The following is a 14,124-nucleotide window of genomic DNA, read 5'->3' as shown; positions in this document are numbered from 1 at the left end:
TCATGAATTGCACTGGTCCATTCCAAAATTCTTCTTTCGCTATTTCTGGTGGTTGAAAAGTCCAGTTTTTAATACTGGCTTTTAAAGACCTTTGGCATCGTTCTGTGTTCACCTGTTTATCATATTTGTATCTGAAGGGAAAGGAGAATGTGAAACTGCTCCGAGACCAGCTAGTGCATTGTGGCGTACAGCTTGGTTCATTATGGTATCTTGTGCTAACTGAGCTTGTTTTTTGATTTGGGGAACATTTTTCTTTTGTGAAGACTTGACTGACTTCAGGATATGGCTTCTGTGAGTGCCCATGTCATAGAGTTGAACAGCACAAGTGACCACTAGATCGTCAGATGACCTCCTGTATCACACAATAGAGTGCCTTAACTAAGGCTTGGGCTCCGCATCAAGTGACAGTTGCTTTAACTGCAGAACACACTGAACATGAGCACTTAAAAGATAAAGTTTCCGTTTATTATTAGCAGTAATTCAGTATGACCTGCAGGCCCCAACCAAGTGTAGATTCCTGTTGTGCTAGAAACGTAAAGATATAATAGTCCCTGCTCCAAAGAGCTTACAGTGTAAGGGCGTGTCTACATATGGAGTTATTCTGCAATAGCTATTGCTCTTTAAATTCACTCCCTACCTTAATCTGAAGTATCTATTCAAGATTAGATTGATCTTGAACATCTGATCCTGCAAAGACTGACTTGTGCGCTTAACTTTACACATGTAAGTAGTCTATTATATAAAGCCATTGCAAAGATTAGGGTTTCATTAGAAAAGTCAGACAAAGGGTAGGAAACAGGAATTATTCTCATTTTTATTGAGTTAGAAAATGATAATCTGATTTAAGTATGCCCAGATTTCTAATATGTTTCTAGTAATCAACACATTTTGGCTTTGACTACACTATAAGCTTTTTTGGACAAGTGTCCCACTGGTGTAAACAGCCTTGCTGTCTTGCTGAAACCTACAGACCTGCTATCTAATAGTAACTTGTAGTAGTAAGCAGTACTCTGAATGTAGCCTTCACTGCAATCCACTAAACAGAAGGACACTGCAGGAAGTACGGTTATTAGATGGACATGCTTTGAATGTTTTCGAAGAGTGACTGTTTTGGTGGGAAGAGGTAATCTGTAATTTAAACGGTTTCATAAACAAAGAATAAAATAAAACAACTTTCCTGTCTCAATGCAGGATGTGTGATCCTTCTGGGGGAGCTTATTCTTTTATTAAGCAGATATAAAATAGTCACTTTGATGGAAGGATAACTCTAGGACTCAAAATGATGATGGTTCTAGGGACTGCAATAATCTAATGCAAAGTAGGCCCTCAGATATTTCTGTATGGCAGATCACTCTGCTTTTAACAAAACAAGAATTACTATTTTACAGTTCTTGCCTGAAATGTCTGAAGATATTTCAACTGCACTAAACTCTTACCTTTGTTTTTTAACAATAGCTTGTTTTTAGAGGCTGCTGGAGATTTAAGCACAGCTAAATGGAGGTGATTCATCCACTGACAAAAAGCAAGGAGAAAAGTCTTCAGGATTGATACACTTTCTCACTAACTGGATTGGGACCTACTTTTTTTAATAAAGTAGTGTTGACTTCTGATTTTCTTGTGGCCGAACCAAAGATATGATGGCTTGTATCGTGCCTCATACATTACACTCAGTGACTTCTCTTGGTGACACCTTGCAAATATGCTCATTTATCACAAGAGAACTCCTGCCATGATTTTATGTAAACGCTCGCACATTTCTGAAGTCTGACCATCACTCTTGAAAGGTTAAGTGAGATGTTGTGATCTCTGGAAGGCAAGGCAGAGCGTAACATCTCTGTCCTGCTGGAGCTGTCAGAATCCTGAACATCTTTCCGACTGAGGAGGATTGGATAGGAGCCCTCTTCAGAGACAGTCTTCGCTGTTGCTTAATCGCTGTAAAGCAATGGCTCAATCTCAACTTTTCCATATTGGGATCCGTCCCACATTTAACAATATGGAAAGGGTAAGGTTGTCACAGCCCCCTGACAACTATTCATGATCCCCAGAATGAGAAGTCCTATGCTGACTGACGCCAAGCACGACCTCTTCTTGCAGGCTGCCTTGTTAGTACCTTTGCAAAGTGAGCAAAGGAGTGAGTGGGATGTGGGTCCAAACTGGAATCTCCTGCTGCATGACAGGATAGGAACTGCCACTAAGACTAGCCGTTGAGGGAACCATATTTGAACCCTTACAAATCTGCACAGACTAGCAAATATCAAAATGTCCGTCAAGTCAGGTTTGTACTAAGTCCTTAAATAATTGAGCTGAACTGGTTAAATGTTTGAAACATCGACTTCATGCAGAAACCTGTAAAGCAAAGGAGTGTGCGGGATATTTTCGGAGCTATGTAGAGTGAGATTCATTTCTGATGCCTTTTAAAGAATTTGAAAGTAGCAATGAGTCCTGATTTCTGTGACTGAGACGCACAAACCATGATAATGGAAACTAAACATTTTTTTGTTTTTGCATTGTTGCTACTTTACCAAAAACTTGAGTCAAGAACATTAAAAGCTTTTGGAGATCAAAGAGCAACCTCCTGGAAGTCAACTTGGGGAACAGGAGGTTGGATGACATTCCAACCTTTTCACTCACATGTCCCTGGATAATCTATGCATATGCAACCTGGGTAGCTGTCTGCACTGGGAAATCTACCTTGAACTAGGCAAACTTTTAATCTTTCGATGCTCAGGACAGTCTTTTCCAGCTGATAGCACACTACATTAGGAATGCAAATGCATATCAAATCTCTCAGGATCATCATTTTAGAAGCAGCCACAGGATAAAAACAAGCACGAGTGTTCATTTAAAGTTCATTTAAAGTCGGTGTGCTCTAGTCTGCCGTTCACGCATGTTGAAGTGCTAGGCTTTAAAGATTTTCTTTGCCCACAGGCAGCCTGGATACAAAGGGAGTTTTTTAATTATTATTTTTAAGTAAAAATATAACAAAGAACCTACTTTTTGCCTCCTTCAATTTTCCTAAGTTTGTTGTCACAAAGCAGGGTTTGCCTCATAAAAATGTAGGGAAGGAGGAGAGAAACTAGGTAATCCAGTAGCCTCAAAATGCAGCCGTGGGTGAGTGAGTGTGTGAGAGAGAATGAGAACAAAAGCCACAACTTTAAAAGATATGGGGATTTGATACCATCTGAAAGTTGGCAGGGAAGGTTACAGGGAAGGGAATACAATGGATTATGTCGAATGGACTTGGATATTGTGTAATTCTGTTTTACAGTGAAGAATAATGGATGGTTCTGAATTTTCAGTGCATTACAATGTGTAAACTGCCTTCTGGTTGTAGAGAACCTCCACTTAAGGTGAAACTTTTCTGTTGGTTGGAGAAAATGGCTTCACTATAAGGAGCTGGAATTAAAGCATATGGTTTGTTTTGTTGTTTTTTTCCCTGGAAAATATGCAACTCTGAATAGATTTTTTCACAGGACTTAGTTTCCCCTTTAGCCTATGGTGATAAAACATAAAATGACTCTTAAACTGCAGAATGCTTTCATGTTTCACCAGTCATTGGCAGTAGTGATTAGAGAAATGAAAGCTTGCAAACTGCTGAAATGAGTGATTTCCTGTGGGGTTTAACCATATTCAGGCTGACAAATTTTGCAGTCTTAATTATGCTGTGATTTCAATGGGAAATGGAGTTGGGCCTGCCTACACCACCAGTGAATTGGGTCCAGTGTGCATATTCCTTTTATGATTTGTCCCCTTTCCTGTTTGGTTGAGATGTCCACCTCCAGTTTAACACCTGTACTGAAGTCTGTGACCGGGTTAATATTAATGTGTACTTAGACATGAAAACTATTCACTAGTTAAAATATAAGCCCGAATTGCAATAACAGATATTTTCTGGAATGTCAGAATATAGCAGTAAATAAAGTAAACTGAACAAGGGTACCTTAACCAGCTTGTTTCAAAGAAGGTTACAGATCACGTGAGCATTAAATGAAATATTTTTTCCCCTATGGAGTCTAACAAGAGAATTTAAAGCTCTGCTCTTGTTCATCTGAACAATGTCCATTTGAAAGTAGTCTCTCCTTCAGGACTCAACAGAAGGCATGTCACCACCTAGGATGCTATCCAGCATACCATGGGGTTGAAATGTAATTTCCTAAATAAAATGCTACAAAACAATACACTGTAGTTTCCTAGTGATGACACTGCTCACAGGTGCAGGATATTGAAGTCTTAACATAATTAAACTCAACACCTGCATGGGAACAGTTTCATCCCCATCATTTTATTTTCATATGAAGTGAAAAGAGATCTTGAATGCCCCACAATCATTTCTTAACAGAATCGGTTGGCGTTGCAATTGATTCTACACAGGGCATAATACTTCACTGCTATTTTTTAAACATTTCATTATTGAAATAAGTATAGAAGGAATATCACAGATTCCTCTTACATCTAGTAAGACTTACCTTTGTAAGCATAGGCCCCGATTCTGCTGTAGGCTCTGTACTCTTACACCTGTGCACAGCCCACTGGCTTTAGGGAGTACAATGAAAGGAACGGTTATATCATTGTACCTAGCCAAGGATTGCAAGTATTTTGGAAAAGTCTTATTTCTCAAGCTGTAAACCAGTGTTTCATTGTCCATGTATTGTGACACTTCTGAAATTCATTCATCCATTAGGAATATCTCTTCTGATTTCTGTTGCTATGTGAGGCACACAAATTGCACAAGGAAAAACGTAACAGAAATTTCTGCTTGGGAGGCAGAAGAATCATCTTCAGGTAGCCTTCCTCAAGAGAACCATCCTTTCTAGAGAATTTTCATTCTGTTCAACAGTGGACTATATAAGGTTGCCAACTTTGATTTGCAGAAAACCGAACACCCTTGTTCCGCCTCGCCCATTCTGAGGCCCCGCCCCTGCTCACTTCATCTCCCATCCCTCTGTTGCTCACTTTCCCCCACCTTCGCTTACTCGCCTCATTTTCACTGGGCTGGGGCAAGGGGTTGGAGTGTGGAAGGGGATGAGGGCTCCGGCTCAGGGTGCGAGCTCTGGGGTTGGGCCTGGGATGAGGGGTTTGGAGTGCAGGAGGGATCTGGGGGAAGGGGTTGGGGTCCAGGCTCTGGCATTGGGCTGGGGATGAGGGGTTTGGGGTGCATAAGGGAGCTCTGGGCTGGGACATGGGGTTGGGGTGTTGGGAGGGGGTGTGGGCCCTGGGAGGGAGTTTTGGTACAGGAGGGGGCTCAGGGCTGGGGTAGGGGGTTGGGGTGTGGGAGGGTGCGGGGTGTGGGCTCTGGGTGCCACTTACCTCAGGCAGCTCCCAGAAGCTGCCAGTATGTCCCTGTGGCTCCTAGGTGGGTCCATATGCCGCCCCAGCCCGCAGATGCTGCCCCTGCAGTTCCTAATTGCCTACGGTTCCCAGCCAATGGGAGCTGGGGAGCTAGTGCTCGGCTGTGTCGACGCATAGGAGCTGGAGAGAAATGACAGCCACTTCTGGGAGCTGCGCGGAGCCAGGGCAGACGGAGAGTCTGCCTTAACCCCACTGCACCGCTGACCAGGCTTTGAATGGCCTTATCAGTGGTGCTGACCAGAGCGGCCAGGGTCCCTTTTCGACCGGGCGTTCCGGTTGCAAACCAGACGCCTGGCAACCCGAGTTGACTGTAGTGTATATACTACAACCTTTAACTGAGATTGTAACCAGTTAGGCCTTGTCTATACTGTAGGATATTCAGCAGGGAAAAATTCCCACTACTGCTACCACCAGTTCAGTTGTGTGATTCTTTAGCTAACCATATTTCCTTAATTATCATCACTTTTGACCAAGTAAGATATGTGTTAGCATACTGAGTAACTAGAAGGCCTTGATAAATTATTTATAGCTTTGCTATGCACGGCTACTGAGGTCTGAAGAGTGTGTTTTATCAGCTGGAAATAAGTTTTTAATACTAAATAAGATTAAATGTTTTGAAAGAAATAGTCTTGTTTACTGTGGAGCATGGTGGGGTTTTTTTGTGTTTGGTGTTTTTTATGCACAGATACTCCACTCATCCTAGATTGAGCATAGCAGGGAAAGTGAAAATCAAGTGTAAATATGAAGAAATGGTCTCCTGTAAATGGGCAATAAATGCTGAGTCCTTGATGTCAATTTCAAATGAACTCCACTTATTGAGGTTATTCAGTCAGGCCAGCCTACCCTCAGCTAGTTATTCTTGGGTCAGTAAAACCCTCCTTCCTGAATCTATATTTCCAGGCGTCTGACATCTTGTATGTTTGTTGTTTTTTAAACGACAAACAAACAAACAAACAAACCCTTCTAAGTAGTGACCATATAAATGACAAACATGTTCCATTTTTATTTCTTAGGAGCAAAGCCCCAGCAACCAGACATCAATAACAATGATGCAAGAGCCTCAGGAGATGGTAGAGGAGACTGTTACTGTTGAGGAAGACCCGGGTACCCCTACTTCCCATGTGTCTATTGTGACTTCAGAAGATGGAACCACAAGGAGAACTGAGACTAAGGTACGAATTTTTGGACCGTGCCAAGTATGATTTAGGGGCATTAGAAGGGTTATTTCAAAGGTAAGGCTTGCTCTCCTTTTTGATAAGAGGTCTATTGGGGAGAAATGGTAAAACTTCAGCCTCACACAGGAATTTTAAAAAAAATATTAATGGCATATAGAATAGAGCAGTACAATAATCATGTCTCTGTGTGTGTGTCAAACTATTTACAGTCCTTAGTAACAGTGTGGGTCTGCCTATTGCTTTGGTCCTCAGAAAATAGTTTTCCAGTTTCCACAGATTTTGTTTTAAATATCACCACAATTGCACATGAGTAAGGCCACGTTTTAATCACTGGTATTTTTAGTAAAAGTCATGGACAGGTCATGATCAGTAAACAAAAATTCACAGCCCATGACCTGTCCATGACTTTTACTAAAAATATCAGGGATTAAAACTTGGGGGGTGGCGCGGCCCTGGGGGCACTGCAGATGCTGGGGGGGCATGGCCCGGGGGGCACAGTGGGTGATGGAGAGGGGGTGCAGCCCGGGGGGAGGGGGGAGAAGCAGTGGTGTGGGGATGGGACAGGCTTCATACCCAGCTCCTGGGAAGTGGCGACCCAAGCTCCACGGGCTGCTGCCGCTCCACCCCAAGCCCGGGTTCTGCAGCTCCCCATGGGAGGGTTGGGAACCGTGGCCACTGGGAGCTGTGGGGGCAGTGGCTATGGGCGGAGGCAGCACGTGGAGCTAGGAGCTGAGGGAGGGGAGTTACTGTCTCCCTTCCAGGGAGGTCCCTGCCAGGTAAGCATCGCCCCACACCCCCCCCCCACGCACACCCAAACTCCTGCTGCTGGCGGGTCGGGGGAGCCTGAGACTGTCCCAGCAGCAGCCTGTGCGACTGGCCCAGGGGCTGCCTGAACTGCTCAGGCAGCTCCCGGGTCAGCCGCACCGGGCTGCTGCAGAAATGGAAAGTCACGGAATCCATGACTTCCATGACAAACACGGGGCCTTACACAGGTTTGATTCAGTATGGTCTCTGTCAATACCATGTAGGTTATTATGAATATAGATGTTACTACTGGCCTGCCTTCCCCTTCACTCACTCTGCTCTTGTTTACTCCCCTCACTTTGTCTTGTCTCAGGTTAGTTTCTGTTTTCTGTGGGACAAGTTTTGTGTGTTTGGAGCTCTCTGGGATGCTTTGCAGAACTCTTAGAATAGCACTGTATCTAGAGTTCAGGACCTCCACAGTTACGCTGACATCTTTACTAGGGTTTGGTCCAGTGAAGGGTCAAAGGTGTTTCTATTTTTAAAACTATTAAACAGCATTCATTAAAACGAGATTGTCCAGCTGTTTTCCCCCTTAGTTTGGACATAAATGGACAGCCAAAAAAAGTTGTACAGAAGTCACCTTGTTGGACACTTGCATGTGTTTACTGGCATTCCAAAATTGCAATCCCTTAAGATATCAGTTCAGAGTGTCAGATCTCAAACTAAAGGGGCACAATTCTGCTAAAGTTTACACTGTTTGAGGATTTTGAGGAGTGTGGTCTTTTGGCTGTTCTAAATGCACCTTTAGATAGTCCAAAAAACCCCTGGCCTTTCCCAGTAAGTTCATATATAGGATTTAAAAACCTCCTCCCATTTTATTTGAGGGATTTATAGTTCCGTATTTTAAGATTTAAAAACAGTGCCTTACATCTTTAAATGATCTGAACTCAGTATATTGTCTTTTTTTCTAGCAAAAAAAAGTATACAGGGAGGAAGTAATAAATTTAGATGCTGATGAAATGGAGTAACTTTTTTAATAAACTAATTATAATGCATAATTTTATGAGACTCCACCCTTTAGGTCACATCTACCATTGTATCTCTTTGCACGGCTTAGGTTAATGAAGTTTGTAAAAAATCGCAGAGGCCTCCTTTCCATACAATGGCTGTTAGATAAGGGTGCCACATGGATGATATAGTTTGTCCAAAATAGTCATACTGCTGATAAGCAACGTGTTTGTTCTCATAGCGTGAAGAGTTAATCTTCTCTTACATGTGTGACAAAGTTCCTTCTCTACCTTGGTGGGTCCTGCGCTTATTGGTGGATTGTGCTTGCCTCAGAGATTCACAGTAGCTCTCAGTTTGGCCACTTTCGTGGCTCAAATCTGATGGTCACTCAGATAACCTCATCGTTGGCCAGCATGGGGAAAAGGAAGGAGAACAATCCCCACAGTCTCTGCTGGTCCACCTAGTGGGTCGGGGGACAGGCCAGGGACCTTCCCCTCTGGTGGGACCCACAGTCCAAGTCAACTCCTCCTGTATCCAATACGGAGTTGGGGGGATGGTGGGGGACCTGGGCCTGCCCTCTACTCCGGGTTCCAGCTCAGGGCCCTGTGGATCACAGCTGTCTACAGAGTTTTGTGTAACACCTGTGTGACAGCTACAACTCCCTGGGCTACTTCCCCATGGTCTCCTCCCAACACCTTCTGTATCTTCACCACAGGGCCTTCCTCCTGATGCCAGATAGCATTTGTATTCCTCAGTCCTCCAGCAGCACGCCCTCTCACTCTCAGCTCCTTGTGCGCACCTCAGTAACTGGAGAGAGACCCTTTTTAAAACCAGGTGCCCTGATTAGCCTTAATTAATTCTTCCAAATTGACTGCAGGTGTCCTAATTAGCCTGCCTGCCTTAATTAGTTCTAGAAAGTTCCTGAGTGTTCTGGAATAGTCCCTGTTTTACCCAGGGAAAAGGGACCTGCTTAACCTGGAACTAATGTATCTACCTTCGACCACTCTTTTGTAGCCATCTGGCCTGACCCTGTCACACATGGTATACCTGCTATTTCACCATCTTCCCCACATACCTTAAACAAATACTGTACCTGTTCTCTCTCACGCTCTCACATACATACCTTTTTCCCCATGCTCTGAAGAAAATCCTATACAGAAAAAGATGTTTAAATTAACATGTGATATCAAAGAATAAACCTATTTCAGGTACATCCCAAGCATTATAAAATTGAGTAGAAAATTGACATGGTTTAAGCCTTGCTGAGGCCCCACAAAACCCTAATCTGCCTCCGTATGGTCTTTTCATTTATGTCACTGTTAAATCCGCTTCAGTCTATGTACTAAAGCCAGGGAAATTTTGGAACGTAGAAGAGCCATTTTACTAAAGGAATAGTTCTGTTAAAGTCCAATTTTGATTCAAGAAGTGATGTTGAAATGTCCAAAATGCAGGTTGGCCAAACCACGTGTAATTCGGTCAGAAAAGGCAATGTGGTTTTAAAGGGATCACAGTTATCTTTGAAAGTGTCTACTTTTTAATTCTATATTTTAATATGGTTTAGATTTTTAACAGCCACTTAGAAATCCAAGTGGTCTTCAGCTTATAGTTGGCTTGGTAGCAAATGCAAAAATGGAGACAGAGTTGCAGTTCATTTGCAGTGCGTTGCTCTGGAAGTCGATTGGCATTATTCTAGTTAGGTGTTTTTATAGCTCCCGTCATTGCGGTATCTGAGCATCTCTCAAAGAAATTGGTTTCGTGGTTACCCCTGTGAGGTGTGGAAATACTGTCCCCACTGCACAGATGAGATGGAGGCACAGTCCCACTGGAAGTGTGTGGGCAGATTTTCCAGATCTTCCGACTCCCAGTCTTGTACCATAGACTGTCCTTCCTCCCAGAGGTTGAGATACTAGCCTGGGACTCCAGAGACCGAGGTTCGATTCCCTGCTCTACCGCAGGCCTCCTGTGTGACTTGTGACGAGTCAGTCCCGTCTCTCCGTGCCTCAGTCGGAAATAATGGGACTTCCCCTCCTCGCACGGTGAGGATGAATACACTGAAGACTGTGAAGGGCTTAGATACTAGAGCAACGGGCACAACGATAGTACCACCCACCAGCTCACCTGTCTTCGCGATGCCCTTCATGGGCATTTGCGACAGTGGAATCTGTTTGGTGCAACACTTGGTCAGTGATGACAGTTGTTAATCGCTCTCTTGTCACTGACCCAACCATCTGTCCACCAGGGTTTAATCTGCCAAGGCACCTGTGGTCATCTCGGAACCGGTTTTGAACGGGACAGGGCAACTGTGTGGCCAGTCTCTTTGAACGGGGGTTTTCTAATGACCCGTGATGCAGCTGCGGTCAATTCAGACGGTCACATATCCTTGCTGAGTGCCCACTTGTTTTGACAACAGACTGCCTGCTCTCCACCTGGCTGATGATGACACCATCAAATGGCTGGGCACATTGTGCATACGCTGAGTACTACAATAATAAAATAATAATGAAAAGCTGACATAGATTCACTTAGAGCGGCTTTCACACATCCTGGCCCAGGACTCCTAACAGCGGAAAATCAGGCTGGAGGGAGTGCTTGCAGCAGTGCAAGGAATTGTTAACCTTCCCCTGTGTTAGGGAGCTCCCCGAAGGCCAACGCAACTCCCCAGGTGAGCGTGGTGTTGGATGGGGAGAGGATATGGCAGCGTATGGATATGCTAATTTAGTACAACCCCCTAGAAAACTACCACTAGCAAGAGTCCTAAGGAGTTGCTGTCACCTCAGCAGCTTAAAACAGTGACTCTAGCCCTGCTTAAAGTGTGCACTCACTTTTTTGCATCCCTTTTAAAAGAACAGTATTTCATACACTAGAATTAGGACTGTCTTCAGACACACAAACGTTAAATCTATTTTATGTAATGTTTAATGCATTACTTTAATAAAAGTGGTATTAAAAATAGACATGGTTCCTGTTTTATGTCTATATATACATGCTCTACATCCCGCTCCCCACACCTGTCAGCCAGGAGCTCATTACCTTCCCTTGCAATCCCCCCCCCCCCCCGCAATGCTATGCAAAATGGGCTCAAGCCCAATTTAACCCTTCCCTCATCTGCAACTTTCTCCGACCATGCACTGGCACAGATCATGTTCCGCTTTACATACCTATTTTCCTCCCATGATCCAATCAATTCCCCTCTAGATTTCCAGACAAACCATCAGTCGCCAGTTCAGTTCTGCCCCATTTCCCTCCTCCCCCCCCCCGCCCCATGTAGGTCTCCAACTGCAGGCTCTGATGCCTTCCTCCATCAGACAGGAGCTTCAGGGTATGTCTACACTGGGCTTTTTACCTGGAGTTAATTGATTGCCAGTGAGCTTGCAGTAGTTAACATGTTGTAGTGTTTTTTCCAAACTACAACCCTTTGTTCTTTGCCTTAGGCTGAGCCCTCATACCTAGGGCAAGGCTTCCTTTCACCCTCACAGCAGGGAATGTTCTTCTGGGAAGTGCCTTGCCAGCCACTTCCCCCAATCAGATTTTCTTTCAAGGGAGCAGAAGTGCCAGGTTGACTATTATGCTGAATGCAGTGTCTTAAAGACCAGAGAACCCAATGATCTGCTCCTCCACCAGCCAAATGCATTCGAGGAGCTTTCCAGGGTCCCACTTCCTACCTTTGGATACCTCTTCAGAGACCACTTTGGCTGTGTTTCTGTGACTGGCATGACTAACTCACTTAATTTGATGTGCTATTTAGAACATGCTTTTGGGTTCCACAGATCGAGAGTGCTTTTTAACTTTTAGGTTTTCGATTCCTTTTCATAGAATCATAGAAGATTAGGGGTGGAAGAGACCTCAGGAGGTCATCTAATCCAATCCCCTGCTCAAAGCAGGAACAACCCCAACTAAATCATCCCAGCCAGGGCTTTGTCGAGCTGGGCCTTAAAAACTTCTAAGGATGGAGATTCCACCACCTCCCTAGGTAACCCATTCCATGCTTCACCACCCTCCTAGTGAAGTAGTGTTTCCTAATATCCAGCCTAGACCTCCCCCACTGCAACTTGAGACCATTGCTTCTTGGTCTGTCAGCTGCCACCACTGAGAACAGCCTAGCTCCATCCTCTTTGGAACCCCACTTCCGGTAGTTGAAGGCTTTATTCACTTTAATTTTGCATTTGAGACTTAGGGCTAGAATTAAAATGTAGTGGCTGATGTAAATGTGAATGCTCCTGCACAATACTGTTCCCTTGTGCTTTCTTTTATACCTGTTGTTTCAGGTCCATAATATGCTACTGTCTTTTTCAAAGTATAATTAAAGTAAATAGCCTCAACTCGGAGGCACTGAAATTTGACATTGTGCTTTTCCTTTCTTCTGCTTCTTCTCTTTAAAACTTCCTATTGCAGTGAGTTGTGTTAAGAAGAAGGGTTAATAGAACTCAATAATTGCCATCTTTTAAATGGAGAACACCTTCTTTCATTCCGCATTTTGAAATGTACTTTCTGTGATTGCTCTCCAAACTATTTCTCTTTGTTTAGTGTACGTACCTTGCTGGCTTGGTCTTTGCATATCATTCACGGCACAAAGGATGTATCCGATATACTCCATCTCAGCTTTACAGTCTATCCTGGAAGGCAAATATCTAGAACATTAAAACAGTGAAGGTCACCTTGGGGAGGAAGCTACCACATTTAGTTTCTAGCATAGGAACACTGCGGCAGATTAAATGAAACCTGTTCTTAAGTGGTTGAAGAGCACTGAATAAAGTAAGCCAAATTATTTCTGTGGGGTTTTAGATTTATATAAAATGTTCTTTTCTCTATTTCTGGATATTTATTCTCCTATGCATTGGAATACTAAATGCTTTCCAAGAGAGATTTTGATCCTCTTTTTGTATAAAACAATGTACCTATGTTTTTAGATGGGCTTCTTTGTTTGGTTTTTGTGTTTTTAAAAATAAAAGCCATCCATTGAGAACATACACACTCTGCCTCATGTTTTTCAGTGCTCACCAGGGGCCTGATCTTGCAAAGGGATGGAATACCTGCTCCTCCCATTGTGGGGATTGAAAGTGCTTGTGATTTAAGCCCTAGATTCCTGAGGTGCCACTTAGCTCCACAGTACAGCTATACACTTAAGCAGAGTTTTTTGAAAGGGCTTTAAGGGGAGGTAGGCACTGCAGCTGGAATGAGTTTTAGTGGGAGTTGAGTACTTCACTCGCTTAGGCCTCTTTGAAAATGTCAAGTTTAAGTGGAAGAGGGGGAAAGTTTGAACCGCCTTTTTGAAACTGTGCAGGGTCGGTTCTTACCCAGCATTTAACAGAAAGGTAAAGCCTTGAACCCATTTGGCCTGATAATTTTACAGTCTATAGTTCAAAAATAAGCACTTGGAAATGTCAGTGTTTTTATCCTTGAATTCTTCCTTCTTTCCTGTTTCTATTTTATGACACAAACTCTCTCTTGTCCTGTCAGTTTCTATAAAATATTTAATTAATCTGAGCTGTCTTTTTTGTTTGTTTTTTTGTTTTTTTTAAAACCCCACAACATGGAATGTAGGAATTATAGGCACTACTTAATCAAGTGGCTTCATTTGTACACAGGCAAGCCGTTTAAACAAAATCGTGATAGGATCTTTCTCTGTATTAATGTTTGCACTTCACATGCTTTGAGGCGCTAATATGCACTCTGAGCTTATCTATCCAGTCACCTCTAATTTGGGGTCATTTACAATAATTGCTGTCGTTGGGTTTTTTTTTCCAGTTTGTTTTCTCATTTGCTGTTCCTGTGACTTCAAGGCAGGAAAGAAAAGCATGCAGGTTTTTGAAGTATAAATGTTTCCGTTGGGTTCTGTTGGCAAATGCAT

At 43.4% G+C, this 14,124-nt stretch overlaps 1 protein-coding gene across 2 annotated transcripts in view; it reads left to right on the top strand.

Annotated features, from left to right (window-relative positions):
• The window catches only part of ARVCF (ARVCF delta catenin family member), a 228,761-nt gene that overhangs the window by 91,616 nt on the left and 123,021 nt on the right, over positions 1-14,124 (top strand). For both annotated transcript variants that reach the window (XM_077834996.1, XM_077834997.1), the window contains exon 2: positions 6,363-6,521. In XM_077834996.1, the coding sequence (XP_077691122.1) occupies positions 6,363-6,521 (159 nt within the window). The remainder of the gene's footprint in view (positions 1-6,362; positions 6,522-14,124) is intronic.

The sequence above is a fragment of the Eretmochelys imbricata genome, chromosome 15 (genome assembly GCF_965152235.1).
Source record: "Eretmochelys imbricata isolate rEreImb1 chromosome 15, rEreImb1.hap1, whole genome shotgun sequence".
In the NCBI taxonomy this organism is placed as follows: Eukaryota; Metazoa; Chordata; order Testudines; family Cheloniidae; genus Eretmochelys; species Eretmochelys imbricata.
This window is presented reverse-complemented; position numbering and strand designations above follow the sequence as displayed.